Source organism: Rhineura floridana, chromosome 13 (assembly GCF_030035675.1).
Source record: "Rhineura floridana isolate rRhiFlo1 chromosome 13, rRhiFlo1.hap2, whole genome shotgun sequence".
Classification (NCBI taxonomy): Eukaryota; Metazoa; Chordata; class Lepidosauria; order Squamata; family Rhineuridae; genus Rhineura; species Rhineura floridana.
Window position 1 is genome coordinate 38,255,102 of NC_084492.1, and position 19,388 is coordinate 38,274,489.

Consider the following 19,388-nt stretch of genomic DNA (forward strand, 5'->3'; position numbering starts at 1 on the left):
TGCCGTCTTAAGCACACCCACTTGAAAGTGAACCCCATCAAAATCAGTAGCAGACTTGAAAATGCACTGCCTTCGATCCTCACCCAATTATAAATTATACAATACCTTCACTCAAGAAATCAACAGAGTTTTCCCCCCCGATCTGCATCGAGGTCAGAAAAAAAGCTAGCAACCCTTTCAGTAATAAAAGATGGCACATCCCCTAGGCAAAACAGTACTTTACAAAAGATCTTCCTGGAAATGCTGTTAATAGAAGGACAATTTACTGTCCATTACATTCACCATACAGGTTGCAGCATAGAAGAACAGGCTGAACAGATTCCAGTGTTCTGACTCCACCCAGACATATCCATTTGTTAATAGGGGTCTTATGAAATCGTCCTTTTAACATTGCTAATGGCAAGAGTAAATGCTCACCTATACTTTGGAATGGTTGACCTAATAAAGGTATGCCCTACTGTGGATTTTGATTATAATGATGATGATGTTATTTTGAGGAATACAGTAATACTGTTCTCTGCCAAATACCCAGCTTAAGAAAGAGCCTTGTACGATTCAAAAGTTTGCCTCCATCACAAAAAAAGAGAGGTCCCATTAAAGATATTGCTTCACTGTTTCTTGTTCTGTGGGACCACGGCAGCAAATACTCTGAACCAGAAAAGATCTGGCTCTCAAATCCAGTTTTGGTGCTCTTCTATTCCCTAAATCAGGGATTCCTAAACTGTGGTCCATGGACCACCAGCGATAGGATTGGCACCTGGGAGGCCAGGGTTCAACTCCCCTCTCAGCCGTGTAGCTCACTGGGTGACTTTGGGCCAGCCATGGTCTCTTAGCCTAACCTACCTCACAGGGTTGTTGTGAGGATAAAAGGGGAAGGGACAATTATACTTTTGTACCATACCTTGAGCTCCTTGGAGGAAAGGTGGGATATAAATGGAATAAATAAATAATAATAAATAAGTGGCCCAGAGTGTGTCTGTGGATTTCTGGTTGAAGATGGAGATGGCATATCCATCGAAATGAATATCTATATTGATTTTTAACTGTTTTTATTGATGTTTTATTTCTGGCATTGTGTTTCATTGTATTATAATTTGAATTCTATGGAATTACAATTGCAACAACAGGCAGAAAAATCATGAAGCGGTCTACCAAGACTCTCAGCAATTTTCAGGTGATCGGGGGAGGGGAATGGGGAGTTTGGGAACCACTGCCCTAAATTAAACAGAACAGAAATCCAAGACTGATCTGCCTACTATGCCTATAGTGTCATGGCCGCCACTCGACTTTGTTCTCCTTTGGCTCGAATTAACGCACTGCGCACGCGCACCGCGCACTGGCTTAAACCTTCCGTGCTAGAAACATTTCCCCCTCAAAAGGCGCCTCGAGTGATCCGTCTCTATCTGATCAGGATTCCGAATGGGGAGAGAGGGGAGTCCCATCTTCTGACGCGCTCTAATTGGCTGGGAGTTGCAACAGGAGGAGGCGAGGCTGGCGCTGATTGGGCAGAGCTGCAGCAGCTGGGGCTTTCCTAACCAATCCCAGGGGAGGCAGCTGTGCAGGACGTGGTGCCTTTTTTTGCAAGAACTCCTGGGAGTGTTGGAAGGAGATTTGCAATCCTGGCTCCGAGTGGATCAGCCTGTTTCCCCCTCCACGCAACCATAGTAAGTGGGGAGCCCGGGTAGAGGGCACTGTGCAAACCTGCCAGCTAGGATCCGGCTGGGAGGGGGACAAAACTAGCCCTTTGATTTGGCTCTGGTATTTTTTTTTGTTTTGTTATTGCAGGATCTGGGATTGTGCAGATCTGAGCTTTGTCTGTCTCCTCCTCGACTTTTGCAGCGCCCACCTTCCTTTCTGTCACCATGGCCGAAGATAAACCCTTGACGGTCGTGACCTGCACAGCCCCTGTCAACATCGCGGTGGTCAAATACTGTGAGTATCTCCTTTCATCTCCCCCGCCCCCATGTTTCTTCTCTGAATTTTGCAAACCTTAGTAGCTGCTCCTCAGATCACCGGATTGGCTTTTAGAAATGAGAGATTTGTCAAGAGGAGCATGGGGAGCGAGAAGAGTTACTAGACAAGGGATGTGGAACCTGTGGCTCTCCAAAATGTTCTTGGGATTCCAGCGCCCATTATCCTGGCCATGCTGGCTGGAGCTGATGGCAGCTGGGAGTCCAACAAAATCTGCAGAGCACCAGGTTCCTCATCTCCGTTATAGAGGAAAGGGTTTTTCTTTTTTTAAGGCTGCAGTATTTGTGATATAGCCAGTGGGGAGGAGAGCCAGGCTGGGAGTCCGGATTCTGTGAGTTCAAATCCCCTCTCGTGTCTTCTGGGTGTGAAGGGCCAGCTAAAGATCACCCCCACAGTGAGTGGCTCAGGGGTGATGTGCTCTGCCACCTGTGCAGTCGTGGGCAAGCTGCATGGTCCCAAGAAGCCCAGTTGCCCCCCAGCTGGCAGTTGCAGGCCAGGAAGGAGTTGGCTTGTGCAGCTGTGGCAAGCTGAGCAGGCCCTAGCCAGCTGGGGAGGACTAGCTTCAGAAGGAGGCAATGGTAAACCCCCTCTGAATATTGCTTACCATGAAAACCCTATTCATAGGGTAGCCATACGTCGGGATTGACTTGAAGACAGTCCATTCCCATTTTACATATGCTTTTTCTTGAGAGTACGCTCCACTAGACAGAGCACAGTGGTTTGTGTTTACAGGGGAAGTGTTGTATAATGTGGGAGCTACTAGCACCTCATTTGCAAATGATCCTTCTTGCACAAGAGGGTGAAAGCAAGAAGGTGACCCTGTCTTGTTCTCATTTTTTTGATGAAATGCAAATCCTTCCCCACCCTCACCTCGATTCTTAATATGCTCCTAAAATTATTGGAAATGGGACAATATTTGTTATAGGCATGCAAACTCTTGAGTTTGTGTCAAGTTTTTCTGCTCTTCCATCAAAAGAAATGGTGTTCTCCATGATGTGCAATAGCTGTCTTGGCACTAAAGAATTAAACTAAACTAAATTAAAGAATTAATATTAAAACGTTGGTCATCAAGGAAACAGCAATGTCTTCCTATGCCCTCTCTGTACCAAATACTGGCAGTGAAAGGGTTCAGACAAGCATATTACGCAGTTATGCCCCAGTTGTGAAATTCTACACAGGGAAAAACAAAGATGAAGTGTTCAGAGAGATATAAAAACAATTTTCCCAATGAAAATGGAATTGCATTAGAAATATTTTAAATAAAATAACTAATTTTGTGAATGCAGATTCTAAATAAAAATATGATTGGCCAAACCCCTTAGAAGACTGGTGGGTTACTCCAGTTGCAGTTCTACGCAAGTCCCAAATATCACAGTAGGGTTTGTTTGTTGAAAAAATGTGTATATGGTAAGGCTGTAAGTGGAATATCTAGTTTTTAATCTCTTCTCCCATTCCGCCACCCGCATGCTCCCCGTTACACAATACAATCAAACAAATTAGCAAACCAAAAACCAGGGCAAGGAGAAAGATTGCACCAGCAAATAATAGGTCTGTATTGTAACTGTAATTTAGTTCAGCCTGTTGGCATCAGAAAGATCAGGTTGGACTAGTTCTGTCGAACACCCAAGGTTCATGTTGTTGAGCCACTGACTGACCACCCAGGGACCTGGCTGTAGAGAACAGTAAAGTGCATCTGGGTCTTCCCCACTCCCTATTTCAAACCATATCTTTCTTTACCTAGGGGGAAAGCGTGATGAAGAGTTGATCTTGCCTATTAATTCTTCCCTCAGTGTCACGCTGCACCAAGATCAGGTCAGTACCAGATGATGATCAATGTTCCATTTTGTTTGCAAAACTGAGATGACAAATGAGGGAATGTTAGTCATGGAACCAGAGCGAATATGCTTGAGGGGGGTTGGTTGGTTGCACAGGGAGAAATCAAACCCAATGTACATGCTCTTAAAAAAAAATCCAAATCTACTGGTGGTCTGGAAGAGAAATGGTGACTGTGAAGCCGAACTTGCAAGATTTGTTAGGACTTGGGTTTTTCCCCTCTCTCTCTCAAAACAGCATGCATCAGGAGGAAGGTAGAACCTAAGGTTTGTGATTTGTAGTATTACCACCATATAGATACCTAAACCTCTTAGATTCTAAACCCCCCTAAGGTTTAGCATAAATACTGTTTTTTTCCCTCCCAACAATTGGTGTTGGTAGAACTTTGCAGTCTGGAATCTGCAACTCAGAGTTTAATCTGCCAAGGTATTGGGATCATGCTCAGGTCCTTCTCCTAAGTGCCCCACTTTCAGAGGTGAAGCTCCTGGTGACCTTTTGAGAGGTAATACCTTGTCTATGGAAATTCCTTCCTAGAGGGGTCTGCCTGCTACTTTTGTTGCTGAGCTTTAGGCACTAGTTGTAGAACTTTTTATTTGCCTAAGTATTTTGGTGTCCATTTAATGAAGGGTTGGATGCTGGGGCTGGCTGTTTGAATTTCTGTATTTATCCATTGTTCTTTAATTTTGTTGTAACTATTTTTATTTATTGGTCTGGCTCCTGCTCCTGCTGTTTTTATTATTTTATGTCATTTTTAAGGACTTTTTATGCTTAATTTATTGTATTGCCATATTTTAATATAGGGTTGATTTTAAAACCTTTCTTTGCCATGTTGAGAATTTAATAGAAAGTTTAAAAGCAAGTTGTCAACTCTCTAATAAATAAGTAACCTGAAGAGATCCTGTTGCCAACAATGCAATCCTATGTGTGTTTACTCGGGAATCAGTCCCTCTACGCTGAGTGGGGTTTGCTGCTATGTATAGGATTGCAGCCTAAGGCTGTGATCCTGTCCACACTCACTTTGGAGTAGGCTTCATTGAGCAAACCAGAACTTACTTCTGAGTAAACATGCAGAGGACTGCAGTGCTCGTGTCTCAAGTTAAAGTCCTGATAGATAATTTCAGATGGTTCTTCATTTATTGTGGAGGTGGCTAATCTGTGGCCCTCCAGGTGCTGTTGGATTCCAACTTCCATCAACCCCCGGCTAACATGGCCAATCAGCAAGGGTGATAAGAACTGGAGTCCAACAGGGGCTGGAGGGCCACAAGTTAGCCACCTTTGGTTTGGGTGACTTTCTAATTGTTCCGTTACAGCTCAAAACCACCACCACAGCCACCATCAGCCGGGACTTTACAGAGGACCGCCTCTGGCTCAATGGGAAAGAGGATGATATTGGACACCCACGGCTCCAGTCCTGCCTGCGAGAGAGTAAGTGGGAGGCACCACCAAAAAGGATAGACCTGGTTTGCCAAGTCTGGATTCTTATACTCCCCTCTGGAATAGGGCAGCTGGTGGGTTCATGTCAGCACCTTGGACAACTCCTTTAGTTCAGACTAAAACCCAGAGCGGATTCCACTGACATGGAGCCACCGGTTGGCACTGGATGGTGTGGGGACTGTGGTACTGATTGTTTTCTGAAAGAAGATGGGAGAATTCTGCATCTGCTCTTTTTTAGCTGGGGGTAGAGTGAGAAGCCAATGTAACAAATGCCAGAGGGATGTCTCAGGGCTGTGTTGGATTCTGTGATGCAGCTGCAAGAACTGGACCTGGACACAGAGCCTCAAGGCATCCAAAGAATCCTGGCTTCCATTTTGGGGCAGACAAGAGGAGGTTCTAGCCCTCGATGCTGTAAACAATTTTTTTTAAAAAAAATTGGTTTGAGAGTGTGAGAAATTCCTGATGCAAGCTCAGAACCAGAATATGAATTCTTGGGCTTGGATGTTTCAGCAGCCCTCAATGGGGAAGGGCTGCAGCTCATGGGTAGATTACCTATTTTGCATGCCAAAGGTCCCAGGTTCAATCCCTGGCATCTTCAGGTAGGGCTGGGAATGGGACGTCTGCTTGAAATCTAGAGAGTCACTGCCATTCAGTGTTAGCAATACTGAGCTAGATAGACTAATGGTCTGACTTAGTATAGGCAGCTTGCTGTGTAGGTCTCCAGGTGAAGCAGTTGCAGAGTAAGTTGCAAAGCAGAGAGAATCGGAGATTGGAAAAGTTACTTTTTTGAACTACAACTCCCATCAGCCCCAGCCAGCATGCAGGTTTTAAAGGATGGCGCTGGCTGGGGCTGATGGGAGTTGTAGTTCAAAAAAGTAACTTTTCCAAGCTCTGAGAGAGATGCATGCAAATTAAATCAATTTGTATGATTCCTACGAATTGCAGAATGCACTGTTGCTTGGTGTTCCCTTACTGCAGAATTCTGAAGTTTCTGTTTGTTTTTTAAAGGAGAAGGGACTAACATTGGCTGCAACCCTAAATGTTTTGGACTTCAACTCCCATCTGCCCTAGCGTCAAGCAGTTACTCCGGCTTTTGGGAACTGTAGTCCAAGACATCAGGAGGGCCTTTGGAAGGCTGGCCTAGACACTTGGAGAGAGGTTTTCATTTCTCTAGCAGGTGGATGGATTCAGTGACTCTCACGGGAATTGTTTCCAGAGTCTTGGCCTGTTTCTTACTGACCAAATCAACACGGTGTCTGGATTAAACCAGACTGCAGATGCGGATTCACATGATCAAGTGCTCCTCTGTCCAAAATCATCATTACTATTACTATTATTGTTGTTATTATTATTATTATTATTAAGCAAGGCTTCTAGCTTATTCCAGCATCATGGAGGAAATGGTGTTATTTGTATGGAGGGTATTCCATCATGAGAGCTCCCACTTGAAGTCTGAAGTTGACCTGTCCAGACACGAGTTTACATAAGAACGTCAGAAGAGCCTGGCTGCTTGATCAGACCAAAGGGGGCCCATCTAGTCCAGCGTCTGGCCAACCACATGCCCATGGAAAGCCTGCAAGGAGGACATGAGTGCAATATGTCTCTCCCCCCTTGTGAATCCCACCAAGTGGCAGTCAAGCGTATTATTATTTAATTTATATACAGCTTCATGCCCAAATAGGCTTCTCAGTGGTTTATGAACTTAAAGACCAACTGCAGAAGCATTAATGTGTGAACACCCTTAATCAAAATGCACAATCAATCAATCCAATGAAAATATAACCATCCATAATTAAATTATGCAATAAAAACATCCCATTAAAATGATACTGAAACAGGAGATTTTGGTCCAGAGGGCATGGGAATGCCTGTGCAAACCAGTGCATCTTCAGAAGCTGGCAGGATGCCAGTACAGATAGGGCCTCTCATATTTCTCTGCCATCTTTGCATGACTGCAGGGCGCTTCCCTCTGGGCAACATCACCCACTTTGCTATCCTCCCCCCCCCTTTCCAGTACGCCGTCTGGCTAGGAAGCGCCGTAGCGGTGGTGAAAACGGTGGCGACAGCAGCAGCAGCGACCCCCTTGCCCTCAGCCTTGCCTACAAGGTCCACATTGCCTCGGAAAACAACTTCCCCACAGCAGCTGGGCTAGCCTCTTCTGCAGCTGGTTACGCCTGTCTAGGTGAGTGGGCGAACTGACGGCAATTCCTGGAGATCTAGCCTGCCCCTGCCAGGCCCTTTTGACTCTGTTGCTCCCTCTGTTCAAAATGGCATCTGTGACTAGGAGCCTGTGGGAGAGCTTGGGACCGGCGATGGGGGGGTTAGATGGGAAAGGGTTACAGAACAGGTGGTCATGATTGGGGCCATTGTAGCAGTGGACTAGGTAGAATGGCACAATGTTCTAGAAAGATGGGGAAAGAGCATGTTTCCCAGGCATAGCCCGACACTCTAATCACTGCACCACACTGGCTCTTGTGGCTAAGGTAAGAACTGATGAGGACTTCCTGGCAAACCTTTCCTACAGTGACACTGTCTTCCTGTCCTATCTTTTCCACAGCACTATCTCCATGTTAGCTGTGCAGAGGTTAGCAGAAGTTGCCAGCTTTCTTAAGGTCCGTGGCACATCTGGATTTTTGAGCAAGTGCTCTGTGTGCCACCCCCTTTCGTCACTCCTCTCCCAGATCAGCCTCTGTCCCGTTCCCCTGGCAATAGACGGAGGGAGAGTGCATGGGCACACACACTTCTTTCCCAAGGGATCTTGGTAAAAGTCAGGTTCAACCCATAGAGCTGAAAGAGGAAATGGGAAAGAGCGTCACTTTTCCATCTTCCTCCTTCAGCTCTATGTCCTTTTCAAGAGACAAAATAGTGACCACCTCATGGCCAAGGGGGCAGTGAGTAGGGATGGGGCCCTTGGAGACTTTGCAGGTGCTAGGGGAAGTCCTCAAGGGTGCCATCATGCCAAAGGACACCATGTTGGCAACCACTGGCTTAGAATGTTGGACGTGGTCCTGAGAGACCAGAGTTCACATCCATGAAGCTCTCCAGGTAACCTTGGGTCAGTCTGTCTCCCTAACCTACCTAGCAGGGTTGTTGTGAGGATAAAATATAGCAAAAAGAGGGTGAGAACCATGTATGCCACCTTGAGTTCTTTGATGGAAAGGTGGCATAGAAATGTAATAAATAAAACAATGTTTTGGGGAAGGAGATGGCTGTGCTGGGAGCATCTTCAAGGTCTTTGTGGATGACTCCAGTCTTATCTCTTTCTATCTCTCTGATGCTACAGTCTACACGCTGGCCAAGCTATACGGCCTGGAAGGTGACCTCTCTGAAGTGGCTCGGCAAGGCTCCGGAAGCGCCTGCCGGAGTATGTTTGGGGGCTTTGTGCAGTGGATCATGGGAGAAAGCTCCGATGGCAAGGACAGCGTTGCCCAGCAGGTGGTGCCAGAGACACACTGGCCCGAGTTGAGGATCTTGATCCTGGTGGTGAGTGAGGGGATTGTCAGGAAAACACTGCAGGATTTTTGTAACAGTGCAAAAGACGATTCTGGAGCAGGCCCTGGTTTTCTAGTAATGTGGGGGGGTAGGGGGGTGAAGGACCATTTCTGCCAGGATATGACCAATGTGGCTTTCTGTGCCCGTCCCTGGCAGGTGAGTGCGGAGAAGAAACACGTGAGCAGCACTGCTGGGATGCAAACCAGCGTGAAGACCAGCCCCCTGCTGAAGGTAAGAGAGTGCTGCCCCCTGCATGTTGTCCGCCCAGTGCCTCTCCAGACTTTATGGGGTTGTACTCCCTGGAAAGAGCAGGTCCGCAGCTTGGGAGTGCTCTTGGATCCGACGTTGTCACCGGAGGCTCAGGTGGCCTCAGTGGCTAGGAACGCCTTTTTCCAGCTCCTGCTAGTTTGCCAGTTTCGGGCCCTTTTGGATGAGATGACTTGGCCACAGTACTCCAGATTCGATTATTGCAATGCAATCTATGCGGGGCCGCCCTTGAAGACTACAGTAGGGCCCTGCTTTTCGGCGTTCCGCTAATATGGCGGCTTTCAATTAGAGTAAGGCCCCACTCATACGGCTCTTGTTCTGCCTTTACAGCATTTTTTGGGCATCGGGTGCCATTCTATTGACGGAGTTCCACTTTTTTGTGGGTTTTGCTTTTAGGCGGGGGTCTGGAACGTAACCCGCCATATGAGTGGGACTCTACTGTACTTGGAAACTTCAACTGGTCCAAAATGCAGCAGCTAGATTACTAGCTGGGATTCCCTTTAGAATCCTTGGTTTAAAACAAGACACACTTGGAGGAAGCAGATTATTTAGATCCTTTCCAGTCGGGCTTCAGGACTGGACACGGAACTGAAACAGCCTTGGTCGCTCTGGTGGATGATATGAGGAGGGCGTTGGATAGGGGAGAACATACCTTCCTCATCCTCCTGGACCTCTCAGCGGCTTTCGATACCGTCGACCACGGTATCCTGTTGAGTCGCCTGGAGGGACTGGGAATAGGAGGCACTGTTTTACAGTGGTTCCGTTCCTATCTCTCCGGTAGATATCAACGGGTAGTGTTGGGGGATGAGGTTTCAGACCCTTGGCCCTTCAACTGTGGTGTGCCACAGGGTTCTATCCTCTCTCCCATGCTATTTAACATTTATATGAAACCGCTGGGAGCCATCATCAGGAGTTTTGGGCTGCAGTGTCACCAATATGCGGATGACACGCAGCTCTATCTCTCATTTAAATCTTCACCAGAGTTGGCTGTGGATACCTTGTCCAAGTGCCTGGAGTCCGTAAGTGGATGGATGGGAGAGAACAGGCTGAAGCTGAACCCCGATAAGATTGAGGTATTACTAGTGGGGGACAAGGGAAGGTTGGGTGATTTTGACCTGATACTTAATGGGGTGAGTTTGCCCCTGAAGGACCAGGTCCGCAGTCTCGGGGTCATCTTGGACTCCCAGCTGTCTATGGAGGCTCAGGTTTCTGCAGTGAGCCGGGCAGCTTGGTACCAACTTCATCTAGTACAGAGGCTGCGACCCTATCTTCCCATACATCTCCTTCCACGAGTGATACATGCCCCGATCTCCTCTCGATTAGACTACTGTAATGCGCTCTACGTGGGGTTACCCTTGAAGACGGTCCGGAAACTCCAGCTGGTACAAAACGCGGCGGCACACTTAATAAAGCAGACCCGCCACCGCGATCATATCACCCCAGTGTTGATTGAATTACACTGGTTGCCAGTTGTATACCGGGCCCAATTCAAGGTGTTGGTTTTAACCTTTAAAACTCTATACGGTTCCGGCCCAGTTTATCTGAAGGAGCGCCTCCAGTATCACCAAATATGCCGCCAAACAAGATCTGCCTCACAGGACCTTCTCTCGGTCCCACCGACTAAGACAGCTAGGTTGGTGCAGACCAGGGAGAGGGCTTTTTCGATCGTGGCCCCCACCCTCTGGAACTTCCTTCCCTTTGACCTTCGGCATGCCCCCTCCCTGTTGACTTTTCGCCGAGCCTTGAAGACCTGGCTCTTCAGGCAGGCCTATGGGATCTCTGGGGTGGGTTAGGTTTTACACTGTATTAATGTAAGATGGTCTTCAGATGAGATGTTATGATATTAATAATGTGATGATTATGTATATGAGCAGATTGTGTTTTATATTGTATTTTATATTGTACGTCGCCCAGAGTGTCCGTTCAGTCGGACAGATGGGCGTCTGCTAAATAAAATTTTATTATTATTATTAAAACAGTTGTATTGATTGCCAGTTTGTTTCTGGGCTCAATTCAAGGTGCTCACACTGGTGTTTAAAGCCCTAAATGACATGGGGGCCCAAATGTCTGAGAGACCACCTCCTTCCCTACAGACCCACTCAGGTGTTGAGATCAGCAGAGGGGGCCCTTTAGGTAGTTCCGCTACCCTCAAAAGCTCAGGGGTGGTGGTGGCAGCCCAGGAGAGGGCCTTCTCTGTGGCAGCCCCTAAGCTGTGGAACTCCCCACTGAGGTGTGTCTGGCAACTTTGCTTAGTAGTTATAGGTGAATGCTGAAGATGCAGCTCTTTACCCTGGCCTTTGACATCCAAGACGTATATTTTTAGAGCCCACCCTATTTTGTGATTGTAGGTTGTTTTTAATGCTTTATTTTAAAATTGTTGTGACCCACCCTGGGATCTTTGAATGGAGGGTGGATAATAAATGCTGCTGATATTAATCATGAATAATTTCTAGGTATACAGGAAGCTGCCTTATACTGAGACCTATTGGGCTGTCTAGCTCAATATTGCCAACACTGGCTGGCAGCGGCTATCCAAGGTTTCAGGTCTTCTTCAGCCCTACCTGGCCCTTTGCATGCAAAGCAGGTGCTGTGCCCACTGAGGCTTGGCCCCATTGCCAACCACTACAGATGCTCTAAACAGGAATGATCTGGGCACACAGCCATGTTCCTATGATGTAAGGTAGCCTGAATCGATCTAAATAAATAAATCTATCAATCTTCTTCCTTCCTCCTCTTGTTGCTGTCATCTATTTATCATTTTGGTTGCTTTTTCACGTGACTCAAAGCAGCTTACAGAAACAAACATTACAACAAAGTATAAACAAATATTTAGGTCCCAGGTGCGCTATACGTTTAAAGCAGTATTATTCTGCTTTGGCTTCCCCAAAGAATCCTGGGAACTGTAGTTTGTTAACGGTGCTGAGAGTTGTTAGGAGACCTCCTTTTCTTCCCCCCTCACACAGCTACAATTCCCAGAATTCTGCGGGAAGAGGGATTGAATTGATAAATCACTGGAATTGGAGCTCCTTGAAGGGAATAAGGAGTCTCTTCATAACTCTCAGCACCCTTAACAAATGACAGTTCCCAGGATTCTTTGGGGGAAGCCCAAGTGTTGTTGGCCCCGTCTACATTATATTTTTAAAGCAGTATTATACCCAGGGCTTTCTTTGTAACAGTACTCTCCAGTATAGGAGTACCATCACCTCTCTTTTTTTTGCTGCCCATGGCCGCCATTTTGTTCTGTCACTTTTATCCAGATATGAGTACCCACAGCACTGTTTTCCAGATATGAGTACCCACAGCACTGTTATCCAGATATGAGTATGCACAGCACTGTTATCCAGATATGAGTATGCACAGCACTGTTATCCAGATATGAGTATGCACAGCACTGTTATCCAGATATGAGTATGCACAGCACTGTTATCCAGATATGAGTATGCACAGCACTGTTATCCAGATATGAGTATGCACAGCACTGTTATCCAGATATGAGTATGCACAGCACTGTTATCCAGATATGAGTACTGGCACCTCATTTTTTTTACCAAAAGAATACTTATACCAATCTCTCCTGTTCCCCATTTCAGCACCGTGCCAAGGCTGTGGTCCCGGAGCGCATGGCCCAAATGATCCAGCACATTCAGTGCCGTGACTTTGAGGCCTTTGGTGAGCTCACCATGAAAGACAGCAACCAGTTCCATGCTACCTGCCTGGACACTTTCCCACCCATCTTCTACCTCAATGACATCTCCAAGCAAGTGGTCGCCTTGGTGCACCGCTTCAATACCCACTACGGCAAGACCAAGGTTGGTTGGGGGGATGCAGCAGTGTTTGGGCAGGGGCACCCTAGGGCTTTGGAAGCAAAGGCCTCTGGGTCCAATGGACAAGGATAATCTTTCTCTGGAAACGTCGCTGTGAGATCATGAAAAGTCCTATAACTACTGCATGTGAGCTTATTCTTTAGAGCCCACCAGATGTGCATATATGGGTGATCAAGCCCCAAGACTTGAGGGAGCCACCTGTCAGCCCAAGTAGGGTAGAAGCAGGCACGCAGTTCTAAAGAGACGGGGTCAAGGGTCAGTGTAGCCAGGAGCAAAGTCAGAACAAGGCAGGGGTCAAAGTCCACAGGAGCAGGTGCTTGGGCATCCCCCAGTTCCTCTGTGTCTCTCACATATCTTCCATTTTCTTTAGCATGTTTTCTTTTAGAGTTAAACGTAGGTGGAGGAACAGGAAAGAGGAGGTGGCCTGGTTGCCCCCCACCCCAAATTCTTTGAATGCTCATGGGAGTTTGTTTGAGCCTCCAGATCACTTTTGCTGATGGATTGCTTGAGAAAACAATGAAAAATCAGTAGTAGTAGTAGTAGAAGTAGTAATAGCAATAATAATTCAGAAGAGTAGCTAGGGTTTTGCACCTTCTAATGAGATTTCCCTGTAAAAACACCTGCTTGAGTAAATTCACCATCAGGCTGCCTAAGAAGTTATCTAAGCTTTTAAAACGGGGTCTACAAAGCAGTTCCCACACACACACACCCCAGCTTCACGTGAGAACTGTCAAGCCGAGTCCGCCCTTAAACAACGATCCAGTGTTCTTCTGGAGCAGGAAGGGTTTTTGCAGGCATTCCCCCCCCCCAAGAGATAGTTTCCATTTTAATTAAATGGGTGCTTTACTGCTTGGTTTGCAGGTGGCGTATACCTTTGATGCTGGCCCAAATGCAGTTCTCTTCATGCTGGACGACACGGTGGATGAGTTTGTGGAAGTGGTGAAGCGCAGCTTCCCTCCAGGGAATAACGGCGGCCAGTACGTGAGCCTGGCATTTTCTTGCCTGTTACTGTGTTCTCGCTGTGATGGGATGCAGGGATATCGCAGCGGCTAAAAAAAATGAAAGAGCTTGACCTCCAAATGCCTGCTGAAGAAGATGGTCCGGTCTATTTAGAAATGCACTCCAGCACTTTAAATCTGTCCCTATGCCACATGCTTGTTGCATTACATGACAAGGAGTTTTGTTTCCTTTGGGGAGAGCCTTCCTCTTGCGGGAGATAGGTGATGGATGCTGCTGCTGGAGAGCCGTGCGACTTGGTATACTTTACGGGCCAGAGTAGTGAAATATTGGAGGGTATGTGTTTTTAATTTGTTTAACACAGCGGTGGTGAAACTGTGGCCAGCGGGCCCGCTTGGGCCCACTAAGCCACTTGAAGTGGCTCCCTGGCCCCTGATAAAATTGGTGGCAACTTCTACCAATTTTTTCCCTGCCCACCTGGTGACCGAACAGAAAGCCATCAGTAAACAGAACACCATTTTCTTTAGCAGACTTTTGAGATCCACTGCCTTGGTGCGGTTTTCATGTATGTCTCTGAACTCTGTGATGTCCTCCTTTTTCCCCTTCCAAAGAAGAAGAATTCTTGCTGGGGTCAGGACAGCCACAAACCCTAAACCTGGTGTCTCCACAGGTTCCTGAAAGGATTGCCAGTGGATGCAGCAAGGACCTCTGAGGAACTGCTGTCCGCTGTGGTGAGGGATCCCACACCAGGGGCAATCTGCTACTTGCTACACACCAAGGTATGGCTGGAAAAGGGAGGGGGGAGGCTTCCTGTTCAGCATCCTAGGGACTAGCGACTTGGGTGAAGCTATGGCCATCTCCATACAAACGACGTGACATTGCTCATAATGCAGCAGCCAAATTTGTCCTATGGTGTTGCTGGACGTTTTGTGTCTTTCTTGCTGCTTATAACTCCTGGCTCAGAGCTCCTCAGAACTTTCCTTTTGCCCGGTTTGCAGCCACGAATGTCATCTTTAAAGCTGGCAGTGTTTTAAAGGCAATTGTCACATGCCTGTCCCAGGTATAATTTGTGGGGCTGTGGGTGGGGGAAGTTTCAGGATGAAGTTTCCAGAGTTCCCCAGGAAAAGGGATAGATTGTTAAACTTCTCTGGGGATTGTAGCTCTGTGATGGTCATAAGGGGGCTGACAGTTGTTAGGAGACCCCTAACAAAGTACAGTGGCCGGGATTCTGTGGGGGAAGCCATAATTGCTCAAAGTAATATAATACTGGTTTTAGTATAGTGCAGATGAGGCCCAAGAAAGCAACTCCAAGCCATAAAAATGTCTTGCTGCGATAAATTCGTTGTGCTTTAAAGTCACCGCAAGACACTGTTCTGTTTTTGTGGAGCGTATTAACATAGCTGCCCACCTGGAAGTCACTCCTTTTAACAAAAATCTTTTAAACTATGTGAGCTCTGCTGTTTGCTGTGTTCTCAGATCAGGAATGTACAGTGTGGTTGTAGTCTTAAAAAATAGCAGAGTGGGGAAGCCATCCCAGTCTTAAGTACTGCTCATTTAAGAGCTACTCTGCCCCCCATGTCTCATAGCAGCCACCAACCGTGTGATTCCAGCCTCCTTTTTTGACCTTTCTCTCATATTTTCTTCTTTCAGCCAGGGCCGGGGCCAATGCTAGTGGAAGATGCAAGCTGTCATCTCCTGGGAACAGACGGGCTGCCCCGCAGCAGTTGCAGCTGAGCAGGGCAGGGTCCCCTTTCTAGGGCTGCCCCAGGGCCAAGTGACTGAGTGGTGGAGAGCCTTGGAAAGATCTGACCAGGAAGCATTGCCCAAAGTCTGGTGGCATTTGTGAACTGGGAGGAATGGGAATTATGAAACTGGTGAATACTTGACAGTTATTTGCATAGGGTGCTTCCTTTTAACCGTTATTTTAATTGGTGGCGGCGCATGTATTACTATTTCAGGGGCTCCTATGAGCCAACATTTCCACAGAAGGGGCAGCACAAGCTTCCTACCACCACCACCCCCGGCCTGGCCCCCATACACTTTTCTGATCTCTTGGGGCTGGAGTCTCTTTGCAGTAGTCCAGGGCCAGGCAGAATGTAGATTGTCATAGCCCACTGGCCGGTTCCTTTGGCACTCCCTTGTGCCTCTTGGCTTCTGGGGTTCTTGCTGAGAATGTTACTCTTATGTAGACCTCAGTCTCTGATCTAGCACGGCACCTTCTGATCTTAAGACACAGCATGAACATTTTACAAAGAGGAGTGATGGCTTCGCACAGGAGTGGGCCAGGGGTGATAGGAGATGTAGTTCAGCAACATCTAGAGGGCCACAGCTTGCCCACTCCTGTCTTAACCGCAAAGATGTCTTGAGGAATCGATTACATTATAAATATAATGCACAGCTATGGGCTGTAAATTCTGGCACAAGTTAAGCCCTCCTGTCACTAGTCTGTTCCATCATAGCTAAAATTACTGAGGCCAGGGGTTGCCAAGATGGTTCCTGTAGGCAGGATGGGGCCCTTCAGCGCTCTCTCTCTCTCTCTCTCTCTCTCTCTCTCTCTCTCTCTCTCTCTCTCTCTCACACACACACACACACACACACACACACACACACACACACACACTCACTCACTCACTCACTCACTCACTCACTCACTCACTCACTCACTCACTCACTCACTCACTCACTCACTCACTCACTCACTCACTCACTCACTCACTCACTCACACACTCACACACTCACTCACACACTCACACACTCACTCACACACTCACACACTCACACAACACACACACACAGAGCCCTCAATTGCTACCCTCTTGGTCATAAGGTGAGGGGGTGGATTTCTTTTTCCTCCCTTGAAAAGTATATGGAGCTGAAGGAGGAAGTTGCAAGAGTGATGCTGTCCCTCATTTCCTGTTTCAGCTCTATGTGCTTCTCTGGGCTCGGATTAGTTCTGCTGGAGCTGACCTTTACCCACTTGGGAAAGCCGTGTGTGCCTGCATATGCTCTTTCTGTCGGGTGGAGTGGGGTAGAGAAGTGGCCAGAAGGGGGGGGGCACCTAAAGCACTTGCTCAAAAATCTAGCTGTGCCCACAGGCCTAAAAGGGGTTGACAAGCCCTGCCGTAGGCTGCCTGTTATACCTGATCTAGAAATATGGGAGCTTTTTTTTAAAAAAACCACAATTGTGGTGAGGTATTAATGGTTACCTGGTGTTCAGCAAACCAGGAACCCAAACTATGTCTCTTACACACCCTTGTAAATTTCCTTTCCAACCCTGGTTTCATATCTCTGTCATTTACACAAGATCCCATGTGGGGGTTTTCTTCTAAGGTTTCAATGTTGTTGCTATAATTCCATGTTTAATTTTTGATTTTAAAAATAAATGAAAGTGATAGTCTGAAGTGTCGGTCGTATGTGTCAGTCGTCTTCTTTCGTCATGGCTTACATCTTCTCTGTGTGCACCAGTCAGCTGCTGATTGCCAGTTGCCCAGCGGTTGCCTGAACTGCTCTCTTCCTGCCCTGAGTGAAGCTGTCAGCTACAGAATGCTGGCAAACAGTATAAGGGGAATGAAAGGTCAGTGGAGCTCGGTAAAACCTATGGGAGGGATCAGGAAGGCAATGCAGCATTGGCAGGCCAGTGACAGTAGGGTGCTGAAGGTATGAGCGCAGTGGTTTGTAGGTTGAGATGATGGACACAATTAGTAGGAAAGGGAAAGAGGCAATGGAGCAGAAAGCAGCTGGGAACCAACTTCACACGAGGAGGGATGGGAGAGGCTATGTTGTCTGGAAAGGAGTGGAGAAGCAGCGCAGACTTGTGGGCAACGGGAGAGAATTGTGTTTTTCAAATGTGGTCTTGACTGAACCATCCACATTTTTAGGGATCCAGATCCCTTGCTGGTTCTCTTGATCCAGTGAGGTTGCTCTGTACTGCCACATATAAAGCTGCCTTATCAAGACAAGAGAGCCAGTGTGGCGTAATGGTTAGTGTGTTGGACTACGACCTGGGAGGCCAGGGTTCGAATCCCCACACAGCCATGAAGCTCACTGGGTGACCTTGGGCCACTCACTGCCTCTCAGCCTCAGAGGGAGGCAATGGTAAACCCCCTCTGAATACCGCTTACCATGAAAACCCTATTCACAGGGTCACCATAAGTCGGGATCGACTTGAAGGCAGTCCATTTTCCATTTTATAATGGGTCAGGCCATTGGTCCATCTAGCTCAGTGTTGTCTACACTGACTGGCAGCAGCTTTCCCAGGGCTTCGGATGGGACATTCCCAGCCCTGCCTGGAGATGCTGGGGACTGAGCCTGGGACCTTCTGCATGCAAAGCAGATGTTCTGCCACTGAGCTATGGCCCTTCCATCTTGTGTATCTCACGATCAACCCTCATTTTGGCTTATTGCTTTTTGAAGTGAATGCTGATCTTAGTCAATGCAGTTCCTGGCAGTTGGCAGGAAGTGTCTCTCTTCCCATCTCCTTACAGTAAGCAGCAGAAAGTCTTCTCCTTTCTTAAGAGTCACTGCACAAAATCCAGTTTTTGTGCGTTTCCCTTCCAGGAAGGAAAGTTTATCCCTGCAAAATATGAAGCCTGGATTTCGCCCTTCTTGCCTTATCCCAGAGCTCCTCTGATTCCAGGTTTTGTGGTGCAAAGGTTAGCACCAGGGGTGTAGTCATCTGGGGTCTCTGGGTTTTTAGACCCCTTAATTTTTTGGGAGCAGGGCCTCAGCAGGGTCCCTATGTCCCCTGCATCCTACAAGCCGATCAGCATGAAAGGGGAGTGTGTTGGCCACTGAGAAGAGTCTTCTAACATGCTTGTCCTTCACTCTGATTGGCTCCAATCAGCAGGAAAAGGTGAGTCAGACACTGAGAAGACTTCTCAGTAGGTCCCACTCTCCCCTTCCAAGCTGGTGGGCTCCTTGGGGTGTCTGTCATTGTGGCAGAAGGCATTAACAAGGATGTCATTCTCAACCCAACAGCAAAAAAGGGTAGGGGGCATGGCTGTGACTATCATAAAGGGACCTTCCACTTCTGAATTTGCCACTACACTATTGGTTAGCATCTCCTTTAAACAGGAGTTGCCACAGCCACTCTGTTCTGTTGTTCCTTCTCATCCACTCCTGGATGTAAAATGTGACACACAGTCCTTCTTTAAGGTTGCAATACTATGTATTCTTTTCTGGGAGTATTTATTAAATTTTATCCCGCCCTTTCTTCTAAAGGAGCCCAGGGCAGCAAACACCTCTGTGATAAATACAACCAAAAATGAATAAAAACACATGTACACATTTAAAAACCATAAAAGTCTAAATTTAAGAACAGACGTAACCAAAGCACCACCGCCATCTGGTTCTGAGGAAACATGCACAGGCTTGTGTTGTGATTGTTGTGCTGCTTGATCCCTAGATCAAGCAAGGCTGCAGCACTGGCCGTGCAATCCTATAGATGTCTATTCAGAAGGTAGCACCACTGAATTCAGTGGCACTTACTCCCAGGTGTCTGCTGGCCTGATCCAGAAAGGATCTTATGCTCTAATCTGATTGCTTTTGAAAAAGCTTTTTATTTTATTAGAAAAATGCCCCTTTAAGCAGTCAACGCTATTGATGCTAGT

At 47.2% G+C, this 19,388-nt stretch overlaps 1 protein-coding gene across 2 annotated transcripts; it reads left to right on the forward strand.

Moving 5' to 3' along the window:
• Nucleotides 1–1,450: 1,450 nt before the first annotated feature.
• Nucleotides 1,451–17,180, forward strand: MVD (mevalonate diphosphate decarboxylase). 2 transcript variants are annotated; one of them, XM_061594447.1, is made up of 11 exons: nt 1,451–1,664; nt 1,786–1,932; nt 3,713–3,783; nt 5,115–5,229; nt 7,253–7,420; nt 8,522–8,721; nt 8,887–8,961; nt 12,588–12,806; nt 13,683–13,798; nt 14,449–14,557; nt 15,429–17,180. In XM_061594447.1, the coding sequence occupies exons 2-11, from the start codon at nt 1,863–1,865 to the stop codon at nt 15,510–15,512; spliced, it is 1,227 nt and encodes a 408-aa protein (XP_061450431.1). In that variant the 5' UTR covers nt 1,451–1,664; nt 1,786–1,862; the 3' UTR covers nt 15,513–17,180. The 2 variants fall into 2 exon arrangements, with proteins under 2 accessions (XP_061450431.1, XP_061450432.1); XM_061594448.1 differs by having other exon boundaries at nt 1,840–1,932.
• Nucleotides 17,181–19,388: the final 2,208 nt, after the last annotated feature.